The sequence below is a fragment of the Gavia stellata genome, chromosome 3, assembly GCF_030936135.1.
Source record: "Gavia stellata isolate bGavSte3 chromosome 3, bGavSte3.hap2, whole genome shotgun sequence".
In the NCBI taxonomy this organism is placed as follows: Eukaryota; Metazoa; Chordata; class Aves; order Gaviiformes; family Gaviidae; genus Gavia; species Gavia stellata.
Genome location: NC_082596.1, coordinates 67602706 through 67629022, shown reverse-complemented (window position 1 = coordinate 67629022; position 26317 = coordinate 67602706). Strand labels below are relative to the sequence as shown.

Here is a 26317-nt window from a genome sequence, read left to right as displayed (position 1 = left end):
ACATTTATGTATTCTTTCTCATTTCAAGATAGTATATTTATTTCAAAAGTTAGAATACTGAATTTCTATGTAGATCTTATAAAACTTCATTCTGAATCTGTCTTGACACTGTCACTGAAATTTGAAAGTTTAGGTTGTCTGAGAGTTGTGAGATTGAGATGTGTATTAGCTTAGTTGTCTTTTTTCTTAACGTAAGTACTAGATAGAGCTTAACGATTTGAAATTTAACTTGAAGTACATTGCTGCAAGCTCATTGTTACTGACTGTGTGGTGGTCAGTAGTTGTGTCAAGATTGTGTAGCTATAGCCATGGAGCATTTCCATTACTTCAGCCTGAGGTCATGGACTTGTGACTTAGTGCCTTTGGTGGTTCTGGTAGTGCATGTCTAGTCTTTTGTACTTACTTTCTTTAAGAAAAGTATTCTTTTATTGTTTTGGGTGCGTGGTGCTACAGAGACTAGATTTAAGAAAATGTTCTGTCCTTTTGTGTTCCCAGATTCATGCATCTGTTAGATATCTGACTTTCTTCAAGTAAGAGGAGATTATTCTCTATATTGCTCTTACTGCACTTTTTCATTGTAAGATTTGTCCAAATTGCCGCCAACTCTTAACTTTTTCCAGAAGGTATTTTTCATCCAAGTCATCCAGTTCCAGCTATGTAAAATCCTTAAATACAGCTCAGGCTGCATTAATCCTACCTCATTTGAGAACTGCAAAGGTGCATAAGATCATACCCATGATACCTGTTTTTGCCACTAGGTAAAAATCAAACCAGAGCCCCCAGAAGTACTGGTATCCACTAGCAGAGTCAAGCTTTGGAAAAATTGTTCTCTTGTGCAATTCCTTTGCTTTGTTAAATTTTGTACTGTGGTAAAGCCTGAGTACGTGTCATTAGATCTACAGCCAGCAATATCTAACACTACCCTATGAATATTATAAAGCGTATAGGGAATTTGAAAGACAGGGAAGAGGCTAGGGAATATACCATTTTCCTCCTCTTTTCTCCCAGAGTGAAAAAGAGATCTTTTTAATACTGACTAATTTCCCGGAGGTTACATAACCACTGTTTTCGGTACTTACCTGGAAGTCTTGAGCATTTCATCCAGTCTCATGTGCTCATCTAACTATCTAGAAAGCTTTAACTTTCTATCTTTAGACATCACAAATAGCAGTAGTTTTCCTGCTGTTCCTCTTAGTCTTCAACATGGAATTGTGACATTTTTAGTAACAGAAGAATAAAATCTCAAAAATTCTTTGCAAAAAGGATAATTGCACTTATGTCTGACAAGAGATTTTAAGACGACATAATGTTTGTGTACTGTACTGATCCATTTCTTTCCTTTAGAAACAAGTAGTTTTTTTCATTTCTTCAAGATGTGGACTGCGCAGTAGATCCTGGATGACGTTCATGCTATTCCATTCAGTTTGACGTCGTAGCTCCTTCAGCCCTCCTGTGACTGCTCTTCTCAGTTTTTTAAATTTTTTTTTCCTCAGAAGCTTGTCAAGAACAGTCTAAGAGGAGCAGAATTCATGTTGGAACATTGTCCAAGGACATTTAAGTGAAGCTGTTTATTTTTTAGGTGTATCTAATTCAAAGGCTAGGTAGAAGCTTTTGGCATATTGTTGCCCTGTGAAAGAAAACTTGATTGATTTATTACAAGGTTCAGAATGAATATTTTGTTCTTGATGTTAGTTATCTTCACCCCTAATTGCTATACACATATGCGTAGTCATTGTGTGAATGTATTCATATACAATGTGTATGTGTGTGTATGTATACATGCGCACATATGCATATATATACTGGTAGAGACTTAAAAGGCTACTTAGTCTCACAGCCTGCCTTCAACACTGGCCTATGTGAGATGCTATAGGAAGAAGGCAAGAATTACTTTTCCATAGTACACTAAGCTTCCAACCATTTGAAGGTTGTACTTCCTCACTGTGCAGAACTTGTGTGTTAGTATCACTCAGTGGATGTCTTTTCCATGAGCTTTTCTGGTCGTTCCTTGAACCGGTCTAAATCAAGAGCAACTGCAGTATCCTCTGGCAAGGAATGACAAAGCTTAGTTGTCTGAAGACCAACTCTCTTCTGTTTGTTTTGATCCTGGCTCCTTCTAGCTTCGTTTGATACCAGCACCCACTTCCTCTGTGGGAAGAGAAAGCAAACATTTTATTCCCATCCACCATTTTTATGTCAAATGATTTGAGACCTCTGTTGAGGCTACCTCCACCTCACCCACTTGAGCTGTCTCTTCTCCAGGCTTTTCCTGCTGTTAAACATGATCTGTCTATGCAAGGCCCTTCCCTCTTATGTCATGGGTACTTAGTTTCCTTAAAAAGTTTTTGTTGAATGATTTTGTCAGGTCTTTTGAAAATGAAATAATTTTTATCATCATTATGCTACTCTTGTTGACACCTTCAAAGACCTACTTTGAACTTCTTGATTTACACTCAACAGCTTCTTTCATGTAATCATCACTTTAGTAGTAAGCTGATGAAATGTTTTTGGTTTATAAATGATACTTCATTTGATAAGCCAGGGTGTCACAGAAGTTGTAGCCCCCAAAAGATAGTATTAGTCTATATGATTGTTTCAGTTTGAGCTAGAGAGGATAAATAACAGCACATCTATAATGGAGGTTGTCAAGTTTTAAAGCTCAGCACCAAAATGTTTAAAGGAAAGAAAAAACCTAATTAGTGAAGTTTCCTGAAGTATGAACAGGCCCATTAATTGGAATGGAGAAGGAGGTCTGGAGAACCAAGTCATAAATACAAATGAAATTTGTCTTAGGCTAGGGAAGAGCTTGTCCAAGTGTTTTTACTGTTTCCTGACCAGCTTTTAGGGGGTATTTATGGTAAACAGCACTTAAAGAGAATGGGAAAAAAGGAATTGGTAAGCAAACTGGTTTCATTCCGATTTTTCTGAGAAGCAGGTTAGAAATAGCAATTCCTAAATGTCAAGCTGAATTATTTTTTTCGTAGGATGTGAAAATAGCAAAAGCTTCTTCACCATCGCACTATAGAATAAGGGAGGAAGTGGGTCTGAAATTAGGATTAATTCAGGTTGTCCTTCAATATAAATATCTTGTCACATTTTTCAATAAAGATTAATATAATTGCTGTCAAACACAAGGGACGGTCAGAGTCCTCAGATAATGAAACAAGAGTTCTGTAAACAAAATAGAGTTGAATGCTGTCAAATGAATGCAAAACAAGGGGATTAGGTAGATTTTATTCGAGAGACTTGAGAGAACTGGTGTGTGAAAATGCAGATAGTAAGAACTTCAACTATTACCTTTAAAGGCAGGTAATGCAATCTGGATTTGGTATAAAAGATGGCATCTCACTTAAAGAATAGGAATGTGTACAGTGGGATACAGTACCTAGGTGACAACAGTGGGAGTGGTAAAAGTGGTAAAATTGGAGAGAGTCTGCTTATACAGTTCCTCAGAGCTCTCTTGGAGCTAAACATGTAATCATTAATGATCAGCACACAAGCAGGAGCATGACAATAGAAACTTTCTGGTGATACGTCGTTCAGAAGCATTACTGGAACAGAGGAAATGAGAAACAAACCAGAAGGAATACCTGAGGGAATGGTAGAAGAGGGAAGAGGTATATTTGTACAAAACAAAAATTGATGCACTTAGCAACTAACAGGATTTTTTTTAATGTCAAATTCAACCAGGCAGTTGCAAACAATAATCCTGTGACTAATCTTTCTCCTTCTATATGCTGCCTGTGTGCTAAGGTTGTGGAAGAAACAAGTGTGTTATTTTTAAAGATACTACACTGTAGCAGAAGATACATAGAAGTATTACAACGTTTGAACAAGATCATTTGATACCTCATTCAGTTGACTTTATCTGTAGTTACTTATGCCCAAGAATGCCCAAATCAGAAGAGCTGCAGGGGCAACCTAAGCTATGGATTCCTTACGCTGATGTTTAAATTTACCGAAATGCCTCAGTTGTGCTTCCTTGAGGCTCTGGATAAAGTCAATAGAAAGCTAGACATTCCAGCAGGGCAAATAAGATCTTATGTAAAGAAAAGCCTCTTTAAATTTAGCAAGTGAAGAATCTGATCAGCCCAATGTAGTGAAATCTGTGGCCCAGATAAGTATGCAGGGAGGCTGAAAAAGTTGTCTTATATGAAAGGCCATTGTTTGTTGTCCATGAAAAACCATGGTGACTGTAGCAGGTTCTGTGTGACTGGAAAAAGACTGTTACTAACCTATCTTGAAGAGAATCTGGGAAATTTCAGGCTGATGAGCCTCAGCTCAGTCCCCGGAAAGATCATGCAGCCTCTTAGCTTGGAATTAATTTCTGAACACGTAAGGGACAAGCAGATAATCAAGAACAAGTTGCGATGTATGTAAGAGCAAATCATGCTTTACCAGCATGATAACCTTCTGTGATGAGTGGCTGCATGGACAACGGGAGAGTGTTTGACACAGTACGCTTTCTTAATACCTTGCTTGCTGAGCAGCAGCAATAGTAAAAAAAAAAAAAGGCACACAGTATATGCCAAGCCGAATGTAAGTTAACAGTGCATTCCCACCATAAGTGTAAGGCAAACTGCTGTGGGTTATGTTAGGAGGAACACGGCCAGCAGATTGACTAAAATTCGTATCTGTCTTTGGTCAGTACTGGTGAGGCCATACCCGTAATGCTGTGTCTGGCTTTGGCAGGAGTGAATTGGTAGGTTAGTGGAACTGTACTGTGAAAGCTAACCTTAAGGGCTCAACCATTAAATTTTGAAACAGAGCGCTTGACGTGCGGTTTCTGCTTTAAAAAGTCACAGTAGAAATTTTATCTCTTGACATGTCTTCATTGTGTTGGGCTTTTTTTGTTGTTTCCTTTTCTAATTGCTAATCCTGCAAATTTGACTAAATTATTCTTCCAGTTGTCCCTTATGCTTCCTTTCTATCGTGTTTTCTACATTTGGAGTGTGCAGCTTAGTAATTATCTGTGTTGATGTTCAGGGGGAAATAAATTACTGTATTATCTCTGTATAGCTTGTGCATAGAGTAAGAATTTGGTTCGGTCCCTAAAGTTTTTGGTGTAGTTTTGAATATACGGAGGTAGCAGATCTATTAAGTCTTTTAATAGTAGCACCTTTAGGAGAGCCACGTTTGAAGTAATTTGCCTGTGTGCCATAGGAATTCAGTGGTAAAACTATAAATGGGATTCAGGAATGCTTTAATTAGTGTGAACTATTAAATTGCACTTTACTAACACTTTCCAAATTCTAAAGTAAATTTTTAAAAGACCTAGCTGAAAACCTTCATTACAATAATTCAGTAATTACTCTTTATAAGTAATATAAAAAGAAATATAATAAAATAGAGGGAAAACAGTAGTCTCTAATCACCCAAGTTAATTTTTTCAGAAAAAAAATGTAAATATAGACTTCATTTTGAACACCTTTGTTTACATTTTTAGATCTCATTTTTAATATTGTTGCTTTCCCCCCCCCCCCAATCATCACTCCTGGTAAGAAATGAAACTATGCCTGAAAAACAAAAAAAGTGGTTTGGATCTTGGGGAGGGGACGGGGGGAGAAACTTGGTTATGGTTGACGTAAATAGTTGATTTACTGTAGCAGTTGAACAGGGAAAGAAAGTTAAACCAAGTTTATCAACTCCTATTTAAAGCAACCAATTCTAGTTTCTCATTCTACTTTAAGACAAGCAAGACATCAGCAAAGATGTAACTGAATTTAAAAGTCTAGTGTAAACAGTAGTAGCTTGATTTGGGGGTTCAGTATTATTCAGGGTGTAATAATCTCGTGGTTTTTTAGCCTGACTCAACTCATTAAATATAAACTGATAATGATAAATGGAAAAGTTGCTTTGCCAGCATACAGTCAGTTGACAAAAATACTTTCAGAAAGTGTTGAAAATATGCAGCGCAAAACCTATGGATCAAATAAATACTTCTGAGGTAACTCCAGTAGCACCCCAATGTGCTCAGATCTGGTGAAATATTCTTAGCAAATTACAGTATTGCAGTTGATTGTAATTTAATTGAACCTGACATTAAAGCAACTTAGTCAAGACTGGAAAGAGTAAGTTTGTGGGTGTTTTGTTGTTTTGGGTTTTTTGCCCCCAACTAATTTTCCCTCTTTCTTTAGAAGTCGAAGTAAAGTTTTGTCTCGCTGGTTGGCTGGCTTACCACAGCAACTTGCTCTGCTTGGCTTGAGAAACCCTGAGCTTTCAAATCAGCTGATTGATATCATTCATTCTGCTGCTTCTCGTTCGAACAAGGAATTATTACAAAGTTTACAAGCCACTGCTGCTCGAATATATGGTAAGACTTACAGTACAGTGTAATGAATTTTGTCCATCACGTGGCAGGGAGGTTGCAATACGTGGAAAATACTGGTATTTCCGAGGTGAGCATAAAGTCCATGTGTGTGGGGCGGGGGCAGAGATTGGTTCAGTCCCTGATAGTAAAGGTTAAAATGAATTCTGTGTGTCATTTACTAAAGGCTAGTAAAAAGATGAAAATCTTTAGTTCAAGTTAGCAGGACTTTAATCTGACAGACTAGAAGCTTCAGTTTTTGTGAAATCTGTTTCTGGTAGTATTGCTTCTCCTTTTTTCTTTTGTTTTCTCCCCCCCCCCCCCCCCCCCTTCTCTTCAGTGTTAGTTATATTGTCCTCCCTTCAGCAAGTGCTGTAGGCTCTTAACTAAATAGTAGTTAGGGAGGTGGAGGGGTGACTGCAGGATTGTTACACTGCTTTGCATGAGATGCTTGTGCTGTGGAATTGTTAGGAAGCGCAACGTTTTTTGTGTCTTTTAAAAAGAATTGGAATGCCAGCATTGTGATTCCCTCTCCGTGTGCCGGTAGATCCGCTAGATGGCACCCTGGTCCTGCTGCCGGCCGAGGCCCAGCGGCGGCTGGTGCAGCTGGTGTACTTCCTGCCCTGCCTGCCCGCCAGCCTGCTCGCCTGCCTCAGCCGCTGCTGCATTATGGGCAGGATGTCCTCCGAGCTGGCGGCTACGCTCATCGGGATACTGCACATGAGGTACGACGGTGAATGTGCATCTTAGTTCGCTGTTTTTTAAAAAAAAAAAAGTGTGAGCATCTGTTCATTAAGGGTGAACTCTGTTACTGCTTTGCACAAAAAAAATCAATACAGCGTGCAAGAATTGGCATTGTGAAGAAAGTTAATGCTTCCGTCAAACTTTACTGCTAGCCTTTCACTTCGACTCTGTCTTTACACTGACCGATTTTCTCCAGTGCTTGATAACAAAATCATATTGGTTACCTGTAAGGCTACATGTTATTGAGCACCCTCTACCCAGAACGTCATCACCGGTGGTCTTTGTTCTGCCATTGATTGCAGCTTTTCCTTGTAAATACTTTGACCTGACACTGTTTGTAGTGAAAAGTAGCCAACCAGTGTGTATTCTCATGTTCTGCTTTCTTCCAAATTTTTGAAACTCACTTTTCCTATAATTACCAGACTTAAATAGCCAAATCATAGTTTCTAGGCAAAGTGTCTTGTTAGAAATTATTCACGCTCTTGTTGTTCTTGCCCTGGCTTGAAAGAGGTTAAGTTTGCCTCTGAAGTCAGGGAGAGAGGCTGCTGTCCCACTGAAGTGAGTGGAAGGCTTGCTGGGATTTCACAAAGGTGTTTTGCTTTGCTGCTTCTGGAAAAAATATACTTGCTTTTCTCCATTAATCACAGAATCACTAAGGTTGGAAAAGACCTGTAAGATCAAGTCCAACCATCAACGAACATCACCATGCCCATTAAACCATGTCCCGCAATGCCATGTCCACACATTCCTTGAACACCTCCAGTGATGGTGACTCCACCACCTCCCTGGGCAGCTATTTCCAGTGTTTCACCACTCTCTCAGTAAAGATATTTTTCCTAATATCCAGTCTTAACTTCCCCTGGCAGAACTTGAGGCCATTTCCTCTTGTCCTGTCACTCGTCACTTGGGAGAAGAGACCAACACCCACCTCTCTGCAACCCCCTTTCAGGTAATTGTAGAGAGCGATGAGGTCTCCCCTCAGCCTCCTCTTCTGCAGACTGAACAACCCCAGTTCCCTCAGCTGCTCCGCATAAGACTTGTGCTCCAGACCCCTCACCAGCTTTGTTGCCCTTCTCTGGACACACTCCAGCACCTCAATGTCCTTCTTGTAGTGAGGGGCTCAAAACTGAACACAGTATTCGAGGTGTGGTCTCACCAGCGCCGAGTACAGGGGCACGATCACCTCCCTACTCCTGCTGGCCACACTATTTCTGATACAGGCCAGGATGCCATTGGCCTTCTTGGCCACCTGGGCACACTGCTGGCTCATATTCAGCTGGCTGTCAATCAACACCCCCAGGTCCTTTTCTGCAGGGCAGCTTTCCAGCCACTTGTCCCCAAGCCTGTAGCGTTGCATGGGGTCGTTGTGACCCAAGTGCAGGACCCGGCACTTGGCCTTGTTGAACCTCATACAGTTGGCCTGGGCCCATCCATCCAGACTGTCCAGATCCCTCTGCAGAGCCTTCCTACCCTCGAGCAGATCAACACTCCTGCCTAACCTGGTGTCATCTGCAAACTTGCTGAGGGTGCAGTCAATCCCCTCATCCAGATCATCAATAAATATGTTAAACAAGACAGGCCCCAAAACTGAGCCCTGGGGGACACCACTTGTGACCGGCCACCAACTGGATTTCACTGTATTCACAACTCTCTGGGCTTGTCCAGCCAGTTTTTTACCCAGCAAAGAGTGCACCTGTCTAAGCCACGAGTCGCCAGCTTCTCCAGGAGAATGCTGTGGGAGACAGTGTCAAAGGCTTTACTGAAGTCCAGGTAGACAACATCCACAGCCTTTCCCTCACCCACTAGGTGGGTCACCTGGTCATAGAAGGAGATCAGGTTGGTCAAGCAGGACCTGCCCTTCATGAACCCGTGCTGGCTGGGCCTGATCCCTTGGTTGTCCTGCACATGCCCCGTGAGCGCCCTCAGGATGAACCTCTCCATAATCTTCCCCGGCACCGAGGTCAGGCTGACAGGCCTGTAGTTCCCTGGATCCTCCTTCCAGCCCTTCTTGTACATGGGCATCACGTTGGCAAGCCTCCAGTCGTCCGGGACCTCCCCTGTTAACCAGCTCCTCTGCCAGCTCCCTCAGCACCCTTGGGTGGATGCCATCAGGCCCCATAGACTTGTGAGTGTCCAGGTGGCATTGCAGGTCGTTAACTGCTTCCTCCTGGATCATGGGGAGTTTATTTTGCTCTCCATCCTTGTCTTCCAGCTCAGGGAGCTGGATACCCTGAGGATACCTGGTCCGGCTATTAAAGACTGAGGCAAAGAAGGCATTAAGTACCTCAGCCTTTTCCTCACCCTTGGTGACAATGTTGTTCTCCTGCATCTAGTAAAGGATGGAGATTCTCCTTGCTCAATATTGTTTAACCTTGGATAAATAAGCAGGAATTAAGCTTATATGAATTATGCTTAAAGTGAGTTTTTTCTTAATGCTTTTTGGAACTTAAACTTTTTTTATTAAAATATGATACGGCACAATGTACTGTTAAATACAGGCCTGTTCATATTAGCTGTGTAACATGTGAATAAGGTGACTAATGTATGAAGTGATGGTGGTGAAATTTATAATATCATATATATAATGCATTAACACTATAAAAATGGAATTCTGTCTAGTTTCTGGAAGGTGGACCTCAAATTTTACTTTTAAAAAAGAAAAGTTCTCTGCCATATACTGGAGATTTAGTGGCAAACCATAACAAATTCAAAGACAGTCATTCTAAGAACTAAAGTCAGTAATAAGCACTGAGGTGCTTATTTCCTTTTTAGATCTTACTGTTTTTTCAGTGTGGGATTTTTTTATAGTAATAGTATAACTGTTTTCTAAAGATTATCAGAAAGCTGCAGGTGGGCTGTGGGCATTTGATCTTTTGGCAGAAGATGTAGAGCGGTTTTCTCACCAGAAGTAGGTTACATCTTGACAACAGAGGAGGAGGAGCAAATTCTCATTTTTTAGAGGTGCAAAGAAAGTATTTTGATTTTAATGTATGGCATTTGGAACATGTTTTAAACTAAGTTGGATTCAAAGGTTGTGGATTATCTACCCAAGAAGTCAATCTGAAATAACTGGATGAAAAAAAAGTACTGACAAAGTTATACTAGTGCAGTTTCTTGTATTGATAAGCCCTAACAGTTCTTTCTGGAAGATTGTAAGTTCTGATGAAACTTGGAAAAGAGATAGTACTCTTGACTGAGCATTGTTTTTCTCTGATGAGGTTGTTCCCACTTCATTGAGAGGAATCAATGTTAAAAACAGAAACTTGGTAAGTTTTCTTTAGAAACTCATCTGAAAATAATTGCAAGTCCTTGGAAATATTGAAATGAATCTTTCAATAGACAAGGTGAATGCAACAGCATTGAAAATGTATTCTCACATATATAGCCAGCTTAAAAACTGTGGAAGTTTTAAAGGGCTTATCAATGACAGATTTTTTTTTTTTTAGCTGTGGCTCAGCTTCTTAATATATAGGTGAAATCTATTTTGTGAAGGACTACTTTTTTTTTCTTATCGCAACTGTAGACTTTTTTATCCTAAAAACTTCATCCTAGGATCCCTTAAAGAATTAGAGAACCGAGATGATGTCAGAAGTGTTAGTGGCTGCTGAGGGGGCAGTCAAAAAGTTTCTTTGGCAACTTAAGCATGCAAAGGTAGGGAGGTAAGTAACTATTAACTTCTCAAGAACAGAAGAGTCTGATACATCTTTTTCCTTGGGAAATGAAGTTGTACAGTTAAGGAAACAGTAGTAGCTCTTCTAGATCTGAACTTTAGCTGGGCTTTACGAGCTTTATAACCTGTCATTGCACATGGGATACATGAACTAATTTTCCATCTCTTATCAGAAAAGCCAAGCTGGATTATTGTGTCCAGTTTTGTGGCTTGCTTTTAGATAATGATGTGGACACAGTGGATTGAGTTTAAAGGAGAGCAGACAAAGAACGATAGTCTGTAAACTGTGATAATGGGGAATGGCTGACAAATTGGCATTGTTAGGCAAATAAGCCTGGGAAGGAGGGCGAACCATGTGTGTAAAACGCTGTTGAAAGGGAACGGGAGAACGCGTTTTTTAGCAGGATTAGAAACATAGACCTTGAATGTCAGAAAAATGTTTGGTTTGCATGCTAGGAAAATTCTCTAAAAGCAGAGGTACATACTGGAATAGGCTGTGTAGCAAGGGGATATAAATTTATTTCACTGGAGGTACTTAAAATCAGGTTGGACAAAAGTATATCATGGATGGCAGCGGTAAAGCTTTGAAGGAAGTAGAGGGACTAGGTAACTTTGGTAATCGTTTACAGCTCTTGTGATGCTTGGAGTTAAACATGCAAGTTTTTGAAATTAATGATACTACAAGAAGATGTATATAATTTCATGGTTCTGTGCCCCAATCTGGTTCATGGGACACTTTCTGTAGTTTTAGATTATGATAGTTTTACATAGAGAAAAAAATACACATCAGTCCATGGGGACATCATTTATGAGTAAAACTGATGTTGTCAGTAGGTGGCACTGTTTTTCTTCTAGTACACTCATGTTCTACTTGGTGAGGGGGGAGTTTTTATAAATTTCTTTTCTTTTATGCCACCTGCTTATCTGTCATGCTTTAAATAGATTGCATTCAGGAGTGTCAGAGGCTCACTGCTGTATTTGGTAATTGTTCTTAATTTCTTTAAAAGCCTTTATTTCTGCATTATTCTTGACTGGCAGAGCATGTATGTTTTTACATGCTTTTGAGAATGCACATACATACCCATGTATATTTGCCAGGGAGAAGCTACGTTAAGGTGGATTTGATGATAGTACATATGGATGATAATAAGACTGTTGTAGTTATTCCAGGAACAATCATTATAAACTCAAGGAACTCATAGCTTTTTTGTGTGTGTGCAAACTATAAAAGTAGATAGTAAATGTATCCAGATGGCTTAAACCAGAGCCCTGTGATGATATCAGGCAGTAACATTAAATTATAATTATTGTGTGTTAATTTGTAGAATTTTTTGTTGATTAGAAATGAATTTTGAAGACATTCAATACTTTACATAGTTCTTATTTTTGCAATGGTGAAATGAATAGCCAGGTGGTCTGCAGGAGTCCATGAAGTGAGCCACGGTGGCCTCCATGTGCTGAGAATGAAGATGATGTTGACAGTATTTCCATACATAATGGGAAAGTTTCTGAGCCCTCTGAGGGTGATTAAATTGTTCGGATAGTTCCTGTTATGCTTTTGGTCTGTATTCACTAAAGCTTTACCAGTTAGCATAGGCCAAGGACCATTCTGAGAAGAAAGCTGAAATGCAACCACTCCATTTTGGATGCTGGTATGAACATGGCCACATTTACACTAATTGATCTCTGTGCCAACGAACAGACGACACTGCTGTTTGGGACACTGGGACAGCTACAGCTGGTGAGTTTCAGGTGAAAGTGAGGGACAGAAGGTGTTGTCTTGGCTTAATTTGACTGCTGTTCTCCTCCAATTCCTGCCTTGTGCCTACTGTGTGGGACCCAAGATGTAAGTAACTTCAATAAATCCAGGCAGGCAGGGTTCTGAGAGATGCAAGTGTGCCAAGGTTTTGGGGTATAAATCTTCTTCCCACTCTTGTTTGTACACGAACAGGTGCGGAAAGGTGTGGAGCAATATGAGCGAACAATCTGTGACTTCAGACTGAGAGAAATGAGAGGTAGCGGCTTCTTGGAAGGAGATGAGTTCTTTGAGTCGGCCTCTGATTTAAGCCTATAAATTTACAGAAACAAATGGAAGGGTATGGGAATTATTTTAGAAAGTCTTTGCATCGAATCTACTGTGGATGGATTTTTCTGTGGTCTTTAGGTATTACTTAGAATGATATATTCAGACGAACCATTTGTCTTGATGCAGTGTGCCACGTTTCTAAAAGAATTAACTTCAATATTTATTTTTAATTCATGATTTATTGGAATAACTCCTAAATAATCAAATAGTACTTATCTGCTAATTAAAGAAGAATGGTTTAAGTGTTGGGTGGGAATATGTAACATTAGGCATGAGTGGACCTTTGGTTTGAAATTCCAGTCTGGGCTTCATCTTCATGGTGGTGTTCTGGTGATTCCTTGAGAATGTGAATATGGACAGGTAGACAATTCTCTCCGGGAAGTGAAGAAATGTATTAATTGTTGATGGTCTAGTAGGGACTAAGGTCATAAACTTCAGCAGTATTATAGGTAGAGCTGGAAAGAATTTTTGGTGTAGAAAGTAGGTGTAGAGGGATTACATTTGTAGGGTAGATGGACTACTTCAGAATGGTTTTTAAAGGACTAGTGAAGCATATGCTTATTTTTTGAGTACTCTTTGGAAGACTGGCTTTGAGGCAAATCTTTTTGTCAACTATGGAAACGCATTAGAAGTTGTAAACTCACCTTCTTATATATGGTAGATTGTCTTGTTTGTCTGACAAAAGGGAGGTCTGCTGTTTACATACCAAAATCTGTACTGTAACAGTTGCAGAGGAACACCATTTGTCACCATTTGTTAGGCTCAATGTTTTTGTTTGCTACTTCTTAGTGACTTTGTGGTGATTGAATTGCAGATATTCTTGCAAACACATTTCTCTTTTTTTCCTTCCCTTTTTTATAAGGTAGGGTACTTAAGATGATTAATATATAATCTGAGTACTTACTGTGATGTATTCTATGAAATATGGATTAAGAAATGCAGGTTTTGAGATTGTGATCAAATATATAAACTAGGAAGTTAGATTGCTGACTTTCCGGGAAAAGTTCTCTGTCTCCTCTTACATGTCTTTAGGTACAAATAAGGAAAACCTATTCAGTGTAATTACATAAATGCAATTTATTTATGTGCCTTATTTATGCATAATAGTTATGATTTTTTTTAGAACTTTTTATCCATTGGAACAGTGTGTCTGGAAATTATTTCACTGTAATAGAGAATTGGGCAGATAATATTTCACTGCCTAGATAAAAAAACAATGGGATTTAATTTATGTAATTTCTCTCTTGAAGTAGAGTGTCCATAAGTGAGATCTCCAGTGGCTTCAAACAGCTATTTCTTATTCTTGTGGGGCTCTTTCCCTGCTGGGGTCTCACAAAGAGTTGTTGTTTCTGTAGAAAAGGAGAAGGGTCAGGACCATATACATAAAAGCTGAGTGCTCTCTCCCAGCAAGACATAAATTGTGTGGGAGTTCCTAGTCTTCGCGGATTTGAGATAGCTCTAGGGGTAACTTGCATTTTGCTTGTTGTGACTGTAAATGGAGTTTTTCCTTAAGAGGTAGTGCCTTTAAAATATTCTGTTAGTTTCCAGACAATAATGAGGGGGCTCAGCTGGCGTCTCATCAAGTAGCCAGGCATGCTTGTTGGTTCCTACTATCCTCAGGAATCTGGTTAGAAAGAACTGGAACGGACATTTTAACATCTGTTTGGTATAAGGTGTAAAATTCTGTATTCTACAAATACGTTACCCAGAGATGTTTTAAGGTCATAATATACTTTTAAAGTTTTCTATAGTTACTTCCTTCATAAGTAAATACTACTTTTACTTTATTTAGTCATCCTAGTTATGTGATCTGTAACCTTTGACAGTATAGCTTGAGGAGGAACAGTGAGAATGTGAAATGTATGTAACGAAGAGCCTGTGTACTACTTCATTAAAGACTTACTTAATGCATTATTGTAGGCAAAAAAAAGAAAAACATTATATTCCCCAAAAGTATTTGCAAGCTGGAGAGAACCTGGAGAGGGTATTGTAAACCATTATTGTGAATAACAACGCTGATAGAGCAATTGAATACAGTAATTCTCATACAAACAGTATACTTTTTAAAAAAAGGGAAGACGTAAATGAAATGAAAATTTACCAAAATAAGCTGTTTGTATTTAAAAAAAAAAAAAAGAGAAAAACCACTTTCAAGTCATTATGAATGGTACAATGGAAAGTCAACTCAATACAGCTTGGAGAATAAGTGGAAAAGCTTACATGTATAGGAAGGTGTAGTAATTATGAATGGGTTGCTAAGAAAAATGTGAGAACAGTAAGGTCTGTGCTTACTGTGAAGTGCTTTTTCTGGCTATATTTTCACATCCCTCAATTTAGAAACAAAAATGAAGGAGGAAAGTATTAAAAAGGTAACCAAAATGCTTAAGATACTGTTGAATATAAACTAAAAAGAACAGTGTGCTTTCAAAATGCTGGCATTTCCCTGACTGGGTGCCACTGAGGATGAAGGGTAAAAGATTGATCTGTTTTCCTTGCTGCAAGATCAGAAAGGATCCATAGTTCTTGAGAACAGGATCCCAGGGAGGGTTATGGTGCAATTCCTTCATCCACATCTGGTCAACGGATTTCCTTTTCCTTGCTCACTGTTATGTAAAGGTCTCGGACTTGAGAGAGGGAGAAGGCTAAGCTTGTGTTTAAGGACACAGCCCTCTAAACTTGTGCCCAGGTGGTTGTTTGTAGTTTGATATTCCTAACCAAGGGGAAAAGACTTATGTTGCTGCGCTGACAATTGCACCAGTCAGTAAATGCCGTTTGCTCATTAGTGAATGTTTTTTCCGATTTGTGCTGTTGTTTATAATGTGTAAGCAATTCTTCAGACAACCTTTGCAACCGTGGAGCAAATGAGTAGCTGACAGGCTTGCTTTTAACAATGCGTAGCTCAAATTGCTGTTTTCTTAAAATAGGGTTCATCTTTTTCCCCAAATCCCCGGTAATTCCTTGGAGATGCTTGTTGTATTTTGCCACATATTCAAATGGAAACACTTGATTCTTGAAAACAGATAATGAAAGTTAAAAAACTCACACTAACAAACCATTGCCTACATATGGTAAGCTGTTAGAGGAAAAGAAAGAGAAAAACTCTTCACTTGCTCTCAGATTTTATGTTCAGGACCCGTACTGCCTGGAGCTAAGTAAGTTGGTGTGAATGAGGAGATGGGTACAGGGTTGGAGAAATAGTCAAAGATCAATTTTTAAAAAAATTTTTTTTTAACAATTTCAGCATCAGTTTGTGACAGTCTAGGTTTCCTGTTCCTTCAGAACTGGTTTGAAAATTGAGAGTGCTGATCCTTACTAACAATATAACATGAAACTGATTTGATTAAGTTGATGCAAGAACCTGAGTTTACACTTTATTGCAGTTGCAAGCAGTTGCATTTCAATTTGACAGAAATTATTTTTCATTAAAGACAACAGGAAAAAACTATGCCAAAGCTGAGATAAATATTGGCACAGGGCTTTTTAGTGTTTTAAAAGAACATATTTTACAGTAGTGCAAGTACATGCCTACACTGGGAGAAAATGTTTTCTATTTTTCCTCCGTAAAGGTAAAACAGTCCTAGTATGGTACTTGCATGTGTGCACTTTGCTCCTTCCAGTGTGTATCGTTATTTATACACACACAGTTCCTGAGAATGAGAACACAGGAGCGTTTGAGATGTGTTGTAACATACTTGCCAAGCTCTCCAGAATAGCTAATTCCATAATTGTTCTTTTACCTCATATTTGACAGGTGTTTTTATATGTAAGTACCATTTTTAAATGGTTGTCAGACAGCACTGCTACTAGTTGCACAGCTAGGTATCTATATAAAACATGAGACATTCATAACAATTCTGAGAGGAGGCTGGCTAGAAGACGTAGCTGCACGGTTTTGTCCTAGTGTGCTTTTATTCAGCAGAGCAGTGTTTCTGGGCTCGCACAGTGACCCCTGGACAGTGTGCTGAAGAATTTGAATGGAGTCATCGTAGCTCTAGAGAAGGATGCTGCAGTATCTCTGTGGAAGTCTCCTGCTCCTGATGAGTGCTGATCAGTAGCTAAAAAGTTTTTTCTTGATAGATAAACTCTCTGGGCTGATTAGACTTGCTGTGTTGAGAGGTCATAGATGGCACAGGTCATAAAAATAGGAAGCTGAAAGAAAGAGGAAACCTTTTCTTTACCCCCCTTTCTGTGGATCAGTAAAGACTTTTTCTCAACATGATGCCTGGTTGATCACAGTAGAAGATTCACAAGTGATAAGGGGTATTATCCTACATCTGTGATCTTGGGTTGAGTAAGAAAACTCAGCCCTGTTTCCTGCAGTGGAAACAACTTCTTTATGATCCTTGGTTGCAATGTGATTATTACAGCTATTGTGGAAGAACCATTTTACTCTGCTTCTCATATTTCCAAGGCCTTAACTGAACTCCTGGATAGGCAAGAAGAGCTGCTCAGCTATATCCTGATGAGCTGCAGAATAACAGAATGTGCATCTGGAAGGTGGTGGTGTGTCATCTTCAGACTGTAGGTAGATGAACTGCCTGAATAGCTTTGGCAAGAAAAAAAAGACTTGATAGGGTAGGCTTGCTAAGCTGCATGCTGCTATACGAAGTACTTTGGTATACTAAATAATGTGAATGTTGTTAGTGGACTTTGTCATCTCTCTTTCTGAGCTGTTCCTGAATAGGCTGTACAGCACAGATCTTGTGAACCTCCAGTGATGTCTGTCTTCCACTGTATGAGCTGATCGGTTAGTTCTACCCACCATTTCCTGCCTTTAAACCAATTATCTCCTGATGTAAGGACCTTCGTTCCTGCACTGTGGCTGCTTAGCTTTCTGGAAGTTTTCTTCCTAAGTATTATAGGGTCTTCCATATTCATGTGCACCTACTCCTTAAGAAGATTTCTAAGAGATACGTAAGGCAAAGATTCTTTTTTCAGAAACCATTCTGTCTGCTCCCAAGCACAGCATAAGTATTCATGTATCAGCTAATTTTATCCATCGTTATACTGTATGTTAATTTGCCTAGTGCAGGCATTAAAGTTACACACCTGAGTTATGTGGAACTGATTTTTAAAAACAAAACAAAAAAAAACCCCAAAACATCACCACATTTGCCACTCCACAGCCTCTGTCAGGGAAGATGTCAGGGAAGTTCTCAAACAGCAGGTTGCTCACAGCTGCTGGTAGTTCAGCTGATCCTTGGAGCTCCTTTGCATGGTGAATGCTATCGCACCCTGGTAATTCCCTTCTGTTTTGTTGGGTTCCATTAATGTGTTGTGCAGCTGTTCGAAGTTACAACAGGTCTGCCTGAAGAGTTGTTCTGGGATGGGAACAAGCACTGTTTCTTCTCTGAAGATCAGGGATGGGCAGAATTCCTGTAGCTTCTGTCCTATAGCCTTATCTTGCCTGAGTGCCACTCCCATGCACTGGTTGTCTGCTGGGTGTACGGAATCTTGGGAAGTTTTCTGCTCCTGATGTATTTGAAGGACAATTCATTAGTGGTATCTCAGTGGTTAAAGCACTTGCTGAGGATGCAGAAAATCTGGGTTCACTGCCTTCATCTGAAGGGGAGGTTGATTTCTTAGTTCCTAACACAGTGACTTAGTCATTGAACTATTTTGAGGAGGTGTACTTAATTTAATAACATATAAATAAATTAATTAATATATAAATAAAATATATTAATTATTAATGTCCTCAAGTTGCGGCAGGGGAGGTTCAGGCTGGATATTAGGAAAAAATTCTTTACGGAGAGAGTGGTGAAACACTGGAATAAGCTGCCCAGGGAAGTGGTGGAGTCACCATCACTGGAGGTGTTCAAGGAACGTGTGGACAAGGCATTGTGGGACATGGTTTAACGGGCATGATGGTGGTGTTTGATGGTTGGACTTGATGATCTTACAGGTCTTTTCCAACCATAGTGATCCTGTGATTCTATTAAATTTTCACTGAGTTGAGGCCTGGAATGTAGTTAGGTTTTTTTTAGGAAATGAGTGAATCAGCTGGCAGCTGTGCCTATGAATATTTACATGTTCTGTGTGGAACAGAAGTATAAGTGGAAGAAACAGAGGGGAAACTCCTTTTAGAACGATTTTATAACCTAGAATTGAAGAAACAGTTGTGGGAGGTCTTGGTTTAAATCTGTGATCAATGGTTGATAAAACAAATTTAAAATGGGATCACCTACCACAGTCTAAATTAAGTTAGGTTTCTCAGGCTGTTCTCTTGCAAATGTTTAATTCTGTAAAGCTTCAGGAACACCCTGCCCTAAATATTCTCTATTATGGTGGTGGAGGCATTTTCCTGGAAGGTGAAAGAATTGGATTTTAGTTTCCTTGAACAGAAAACACAGACCCTTGATCTTACACTTCCTGAGTTCTGTAACCTTCGCATTTATGAACAAAAGGGTGATAGTCTCAGTGCCTCCAAAAAACTGTGAATCTTGCATTTGCTTTTTCTTGGCTTACTTTAAAAATACTTGAAGACTGAACTCAGGGGTTTTTGAGATTCATTACACTTTTTTCAATTTTATTCTTAAACAACAATAATAACAACAAAAAAAATCAAAACCCCAATCCAAATTCTAAGCAAAATTTGCTGTGCTTGATAGGTGCGTTGCTGTCTGAGTTGGAGTTCGAGCAGTGTGTTTTACAGAAGGACAAGTAGAAGGATAATTTCTAAAATGATCGCAGCAAGGTTCATCAGAGTTCTACCAGAGACCTCCAAATTACCTGAAGACTCCTTATGACTGCATAAGTCAAAACTGACACCTTAAACCTGAACCAGAAATCAATCGGTAGCTAGTAGAGGTCAGGAAGCACAAAGATAATAGTCTGTAGTTGAGAAATAACCACTTGTGCACAAACTGCAGTTGTTTTATTTTGCAACTGTGTGATACAGCCCAACCTGAAAATAACAGCGTGAACAAAAGTAGTGAGGTCTGTCTGGAGTTAAAAGAAAAGTTAGCAGCAAGTGATAAAAGGAATGCATTGAACAGTTGCTGTGTCTAAGAAATATTTTCTATGCTAATGGCAAGAGAAGCAGCGATTTTTAAGTTAATGAGATTCAGCTTTTCTTTTAATACCATTTGGCAGCAAGGTGCAATTCTAAACCTCAGTAGAGAGGTTCTCACGGAGAGTGAGTGACCTTATGGAAATTACAACATGTAATTCATCGTAGTTCATGTGGGTTTGGACTAGCTGACTGGAGAGGTCTCACTCATCTGCAATTTGATAACAGGTTCCCATTGTCAGTAAAAATTTATTCAAAAAAGGGAGGTTATAATATGCTTATTACTGCTCTTCCACCTATAAATCAGGTATTTTTTTAGTTCAATGTCTAACATGTAATTTACAAGCATCTTGCAAACGTGTTTTAAAAGTGCACATAGTTCTTAATTATCCATGGTAGTCTTAATATATTAAACTAAGATTTTTTCTTTAAATAATTTGTAGTGTATTTGTAGTATATCAAAATCCGTTCTAGAGCTAAATTTCTTTTGTTCTGTGTTCTTTACCTTATTTCTGATTTCCTTTAACGTGAACCTCAAAATTGAGCAGCTTTAACTACATTATAGGTTCTAAGGTAATTGAGGCATTGACAAATGTGGTTAGACTTGTATTTAAAAAAACTTCTCCTATGCTGTAACGCTGTTCTGATTGTATTTGTAATATTAGAAAGATATTGGTCTTGGTCTTAATTTGTTATGATATATCTGTGACATCCTTATCTAGTCTTTGATTACATGATCTCATGTTATTTTTCCATCCTACATTCTGTATTGAGTGCATCATGCTCATGGGAGGAGTGTTTACATAATGTTATGCTTTGTCTCTATTATTTCAGTAGAAGGCTCCATGTTTTGTCTATTGTATTATGTCCCACTTGGAAAACGAAGTGATTCCCCCCTGCCCATGGAATTTTATGTTGTGCTTGAGGATTTTCACAGCTGTAAGAGATGAGGTGATATTTTTCCCAACTTACAGATAAGGAACTGAGGCAAGGAAAAGGTGTAGACAGAAGTACATAGAAGTGCCTGCTAACTTTAGCTGTTCAGCATGAAACATTTGGGCACTGATTTTTCAGAATACTTAGCATTTTCTATCTTGAAAGCAAAGGATTGACTTCATTTTCACTGTAAGTGCAAGTGGAGCAGTAGAGATCAGATGGGTCTATGTGCTGCTCTTTTAAGGTTTATGAAGCTGTATTGCTCCACAGCTGTTACTGCCCTTTTAGTCCTTTACTCACTGTTGAACTATTGCAGGGCTAGTGATGACTAGCGTAAAGAAGGGATGAGAGAAGCCTCCACTATGAATAATGTGGGGTTTTTTCTATTCTAAAAGTAAATACCTCATCTGATGATACTTGGAGAAATGTGTTACCACTGATTTCCTGTCCTCCAATTTTAAAAAGTATTTATCTAGTATCTGATAGAAGGGTGATCCAGTATAATGCCTAAAACCTCATTTACCTGAATTTGTGAGCTAATCCTTTCTTCTACTTTTTTTAATCATCTCATGCCTCATATGCTGTGCATGTTATAGATGATGCAATAAATAAGGCAGGAACAGGTCAGGCTGTGTTATCCTTCATTGCATAATCCTGATCGATCCATTCATCCATGATTTGAATGAGGCATAGATTTTTTTTTTTAGAGAAAATATGACACACAATATTATCATACTCTAAGGCATATGCACAAATATGCCAAGCTGAAGATTATTCGCAACTTTTTCTGTCACTTCCTGAATTGAATGCTAGATTATTTTTAACCTTAATGCTCTTTTAACGTTAAGCCTTCTTTTATGTATGTAATAGCTTTCACTTTTTAAAAAAGTATGCTACAACTGAATTTGGGGATCTTGGTTTTGTGTGCGCATGTCTCAGTGTAGCTCTGCTTCTGGATGAGTCTTAAAACCATTTCATAGCTCTGTCAAGGGTTTGTGCCTTATACTGCTTCCATGTTCCCGGGGCAGAACAGCAGCAATTTTCTCTGCTTCCTCTTATGTCTACATCAGTGGCACTTAGCTTGGCATGCTGTTAGGATGCTTAAAGTGCTTGTCCTGTTTTGCAGGTGTGCAGATAGTCAAATCTGGGTAGAAAACCAAAACTGCTGAAGTGTTTGAAAAATTTTCAGACATCTAGCAATGAGCTTCAGAATAATTTTTCATGTTCAGGGATCTCCTGAACCTGTTGTGGTTTACGTGTTTACTAGCCTGCAGTGAATCTGAGTTTTTCTTCAGCCTCTTCTGGAGTTCATGTAAAATTCTTGATTCCACTGGTCCTTTTATGAGGAATTCAACACATCTGCTAAGTGTTGCATGGAAAAATATTTTAATATTTTATATTATTTTAAACCAGATTCTGACTAGCTTTGTCATGCAAGTTCCTATTCCCTGAATTTGGGCTTATCACAGGTTCTTTCCATGTTTTCTGTCTTCCTGCCTAAGATTTTTTATTTTCACAATTCCCCAGTTCCCTTTGTAGCTTGTCATCTGATATATCTCTTCCAACCTCTTGCATTCCCACCATTTTGCTCAGTGATTGCATCGCGGTTTGGATTTCTGTGTCCAGTAAGCCCTAAATTATCCTGAATCTCCCTTCATGCTCCCCAATGCTTATTTTGGTATAATGAGTGACCTCAAGTCTGACTCGTGGTTCCTCTGCATTGGATTCAGGCAGCTTCTTCCCCGATGCTGAACAGGACATGGGCTTCATTCTGTCTTCTGGTATACGAATCTAATTCTCATGTGAATATTCACCTTATGTAGAATTTCTGGGGAAATAGGTTGCAAGACCTCTTGCTGATATAGTTGAGTATGTGTGAAATCTCTTAGATGCTGTAATGAATTGGACTGGGACCTCTTTGGAAGGAGGGAGGAAATTCTCCCTTCTCTCAGAGAGGACTACTGGCCATGGACAAGGGGTTTGTCTCTGGAGAACTCAGTATTGGCAGCCTTACAAATGCAGAGAGATTGAGAGAGTACAGGTTAAGAGAAGGAAGCAGTGAGCCAGGCCTCGAAGGAGGACCAAAGGCATCCTAGGAACTAGAAGGGACCATGCAGAGCTGCCTGCAGCCGAAGTCACTTGGTCACCTGAAATATGCCTGGAAGTAAGAATTTGCTATTAAGGATACAATGTGAAGTGGGAGCTTTATTTAATAAAGCCTTTCTTTTGTTCTCTCTCACCTAGCTGTGTTTTTCTCCCCGCCCCCCCCCCCCCCCCCAATCAATTATCCTGTGTGGTAGTCTGATTAAATCCTGAGTTTTTTCTTTACATTAAAGAAATTCTGAAATTCCTTTTTTTCCCCTTTCTTTTTGAGTTGCTCCAGACATGTGCCTATTCTAGCTGTCATTTTTGTGGATACTGAAATATTGTGGATGGATTTTCACGGGGTGGCAAAATGTACGTGCTTGGCACAGTTATTCCAAATTTGATATTTTTGCTCCCAAAACATGGAGCTGTAAAAGAATTCTGAATAACAAGCTTTCCAGAATTTTGTTGCCCATAAGCTAAGCCACTTTGGCTGTTAGCAAAGAGAAATTAGGGAAAAAGCGATCTGAGGCAGGTAGTGGGCTTGAAAAAATTGCATTCGGGAGCTCTGAAATTTCACAACATTGTAAGAGCAGAAAGCAGCAATCTCTTACAGCAAAGATCCATAGTCTGCAGCGCAAGTGCCAAGAGCAGCATACAAGTAAAGTTGAATAATACGCATTTTGCATAATGTGATGTAGGTCTGAGCTGCAGCCTTTTGAAGACAGCACGTGTGAGATGTACTTGCTCCCAGCTCCTGGCTTGCTTTTGGTTCTGCACCGATACACGGACAGGATGCTCCATTAGGTGATCAGTGGTGTCTCAGTTTGCTCTGAGTTTCCACAAGCACATATGCCTTCTAATTTGAGAAGCAGAAGTAGGCTGGCGCACCACTTCTTACAGATTGCCCCTAAAAAGGGAAGTGTCGGGCAGCTTTGGTAACGGATTTGCTCCCATCTTTGCATATGGCTCCTTTATATGTTCTAAATCTCAAAGCAAGTTTTTAATTTAGTTCTGTGTTCAACAGCTTAAAATAGATGCTGAAACTGCTTTTAAATGGGATCTATTGTTAATGTTAAGAGCTGTATCAAAACTAGTGGATATAATGAAAAATATAGGCCAACTTTATAACATAATGACTTTTACCAAATAAGGAAATAAAACTAATTTAATTTACTGTGTGGGGGCTGTCATCACTATATTAAAGGTTATACCGGTATTTATGAAAAGTTGCTATCTCAGTAATTTAATCAACTTAACAACCTAAGCCTATGTAGGGGTACAAAGTTCAATATTACTTGTCTTGAAAAGAGCAAGTTCTGGTTTTGAAGCTATTTAAAATGCTACTCTAACAACAGCAGTTAGAAACAGGAATGCTAAAATTAACAATTCGATCATGCTAATTGATTGTATTGTGCAGGTAGGTTGCGAATCCTTAATTATATGGTTTTTAATAAACTATCTGCTATTGGTTTTGTGTAGATCATCCTTTGCAGGCTGGAAGTGCCAAGTGCAGGACAATTCAGTGAATGATGTGGACTATTTCAGCTTCTTGTTTTCAACCCTTATAGGTAATCTATGTGAATGTTATAATTCAGAATTAACAAAATGAGATTTGTTTTGATAGTCAATTGCTGGATTTAATTTAGAATAAATGATGTAGTAAGTACTTCCTGAAAGTAATTCTAAACTTGTTACATATTTTTTTGAGATACTCTTTTTTTTTTCTCTTGATCTGATTTTTGACACCCCATTTTTACACTTTGAATTGCCATTTCGGTTGAATATTTGCATATATTCTCTTTATTCTAGTAACTTCTCAAAGAAAGTGTGAGGAAAACCTAAATTCAGCATATGATTTGAACAAGAATTGTTTTCTAGATTTAAGTAAATGCCTTTTATTGGCTTGTAACAATGTAAATTAGTGCCTCTGGGCTTTCCTGTGGACATGCTTACGCTATTAAAAACATTCCATCAGAATAAAGTAATCAAAATAAGTTGAAGTGAAGTGCCCAGGGTCAGCATGTGAGCAGAATTACTTCTGCTACTATATTCTTACTCGGATATAAAAATAGTTGTATTCTGGGGTGATGCAACTTTGGGAAATTACAATGGTTAAAATGGCGTAATATTTCTGAGAAATATCTTCCAGTAATTTGTCCTGTAGTAAAAAGAAAGTGTCTTTTCTTTATCACCTCAGTCATTCATAATGTTCAACTACTTTGCTTTCAAAGATTACGTTTTTTCCTAAAACAGTGAAGAGCGCGCTGTACTGATAACTGAGAAAACGAAAGCAAAGCTGAAGTAACTGTTTTGGAGCAGTAGCCTTATTTTACTAAAACATCTAATCCCTGGCTAGAAATAATTAGCCAAATGATTTTTTTTTTTTTTAAACCCTGAGGTTATGTTAGAAGGTTACTGAGTTATTGTGAACACATAGTGAACTGTCTTGCATTATCCCTGGGTTTTTTTTTTCATTTTGTAAAGATACATACATTGAAAAGAGCAGCATATTGTGGGCCTCTTACAGATTTTGACTACATTATAGTTTAAATGGGTATGCCATTTATTTTTCAAATATTTTTGTTTTCTTTCAGAAGTGAGAATTGGTATTTTGATATACGTAATTTAAAGTACCAAGCAAGAGCTTTTAACAAAAAAATGTTATGCAGACATAATTTAAAAGACAGTTTTTGTCAGTGATGCTGTTGAAGTAGAACAGTGCTTGGCTTGTTTCATGATACTGTTGTACTGCTTCTTTTTCTCTAGGGTTTTCAAGAGAGGAGTTGACTAGTCTCCAGGGCATTAGAGGAAAGCCACACATTAGCCAGACACAGCTTTCACCTGTCCGTCTTTACCTAACTGATCTGGACCAGTTTTTACACCACTGGGCTGTGACAGAGGTAATATATCAACACTAATTCTAAATGACAGCATACAAACTCCGAGTGCACTCCATCCCTTTTCTGCAGATGCCTAAATCTTGTTGTGAGTTGAGTTGAATGAAAAATATAGTAGATGTCAAACAGCCAGTGTTTTTCTATAGCCATTGGATAATATTTTGAAGGAAGTTGCTTTAAAAGGTGAATGTTCAGACATGTAGTATGCAAAACAATACTCAGGATAAAAAACAGGCAGAAGCCTTAGTGGAAAATTCTTAAACTAATGAGATTAAAACCAGCAATATGTTTTGGCTTTCAAAAATAAATTAATTGTAAATATACTAATTATGAAGAGTTTTCTTTGAGAGTAAATTCCACTCTTAATTGAAAAGCACTTGCATTAAATGAGATTTTAACTTGGAAGTAATATTAAGTTGGCATTGGTGGTTATTTAGAATAACTTCTGATGCTTATTTAATCAAAATTTACTGGGATTAGAAACTTCACTGTGAATTCAGTTCCTGTGCGCAAGATCGTAAGAGCTGAAAGCTTAATTTTATTGCTGGTTCTGAAGGGATCTGAGCCACCTGATTTT

At 38.7% G+C, this 26317-nt stretch overlaps 1 protein-coding gene across 2 annotated transcripts in view; it reads left to right on the top strand.

The window, feature by feature from the left end:
- TEX10 (testis expressed 10) overlaps positions 1-26317 on the top strand; it is a 63615-nt gene that overhangs the window by 21251 nt on the left and 16047 nt on the right. The window contains exons 9-12 of one of the 2 annotated variants that reach the window (XM_059836153.1): positions 6141-6313; positions 6855-7032; positions 24323-24411; positions 25610-25743. In XM_059836153.1, the coding sequence (XP_059692136.1) occupies positions 6141-6313; positions 6855-7032; positions 24323-24411; positions 25610-25743 (574 nt within the window). Of the gene's footprint in view, positions 1-6137; positions 6314-6854; positions 7033-24322; positions 24412-25609; positions 25744-26317 lie in introns of both variants that reach the window. The other variant, XM_059836152.1, reaches the window with a different exon arrangement.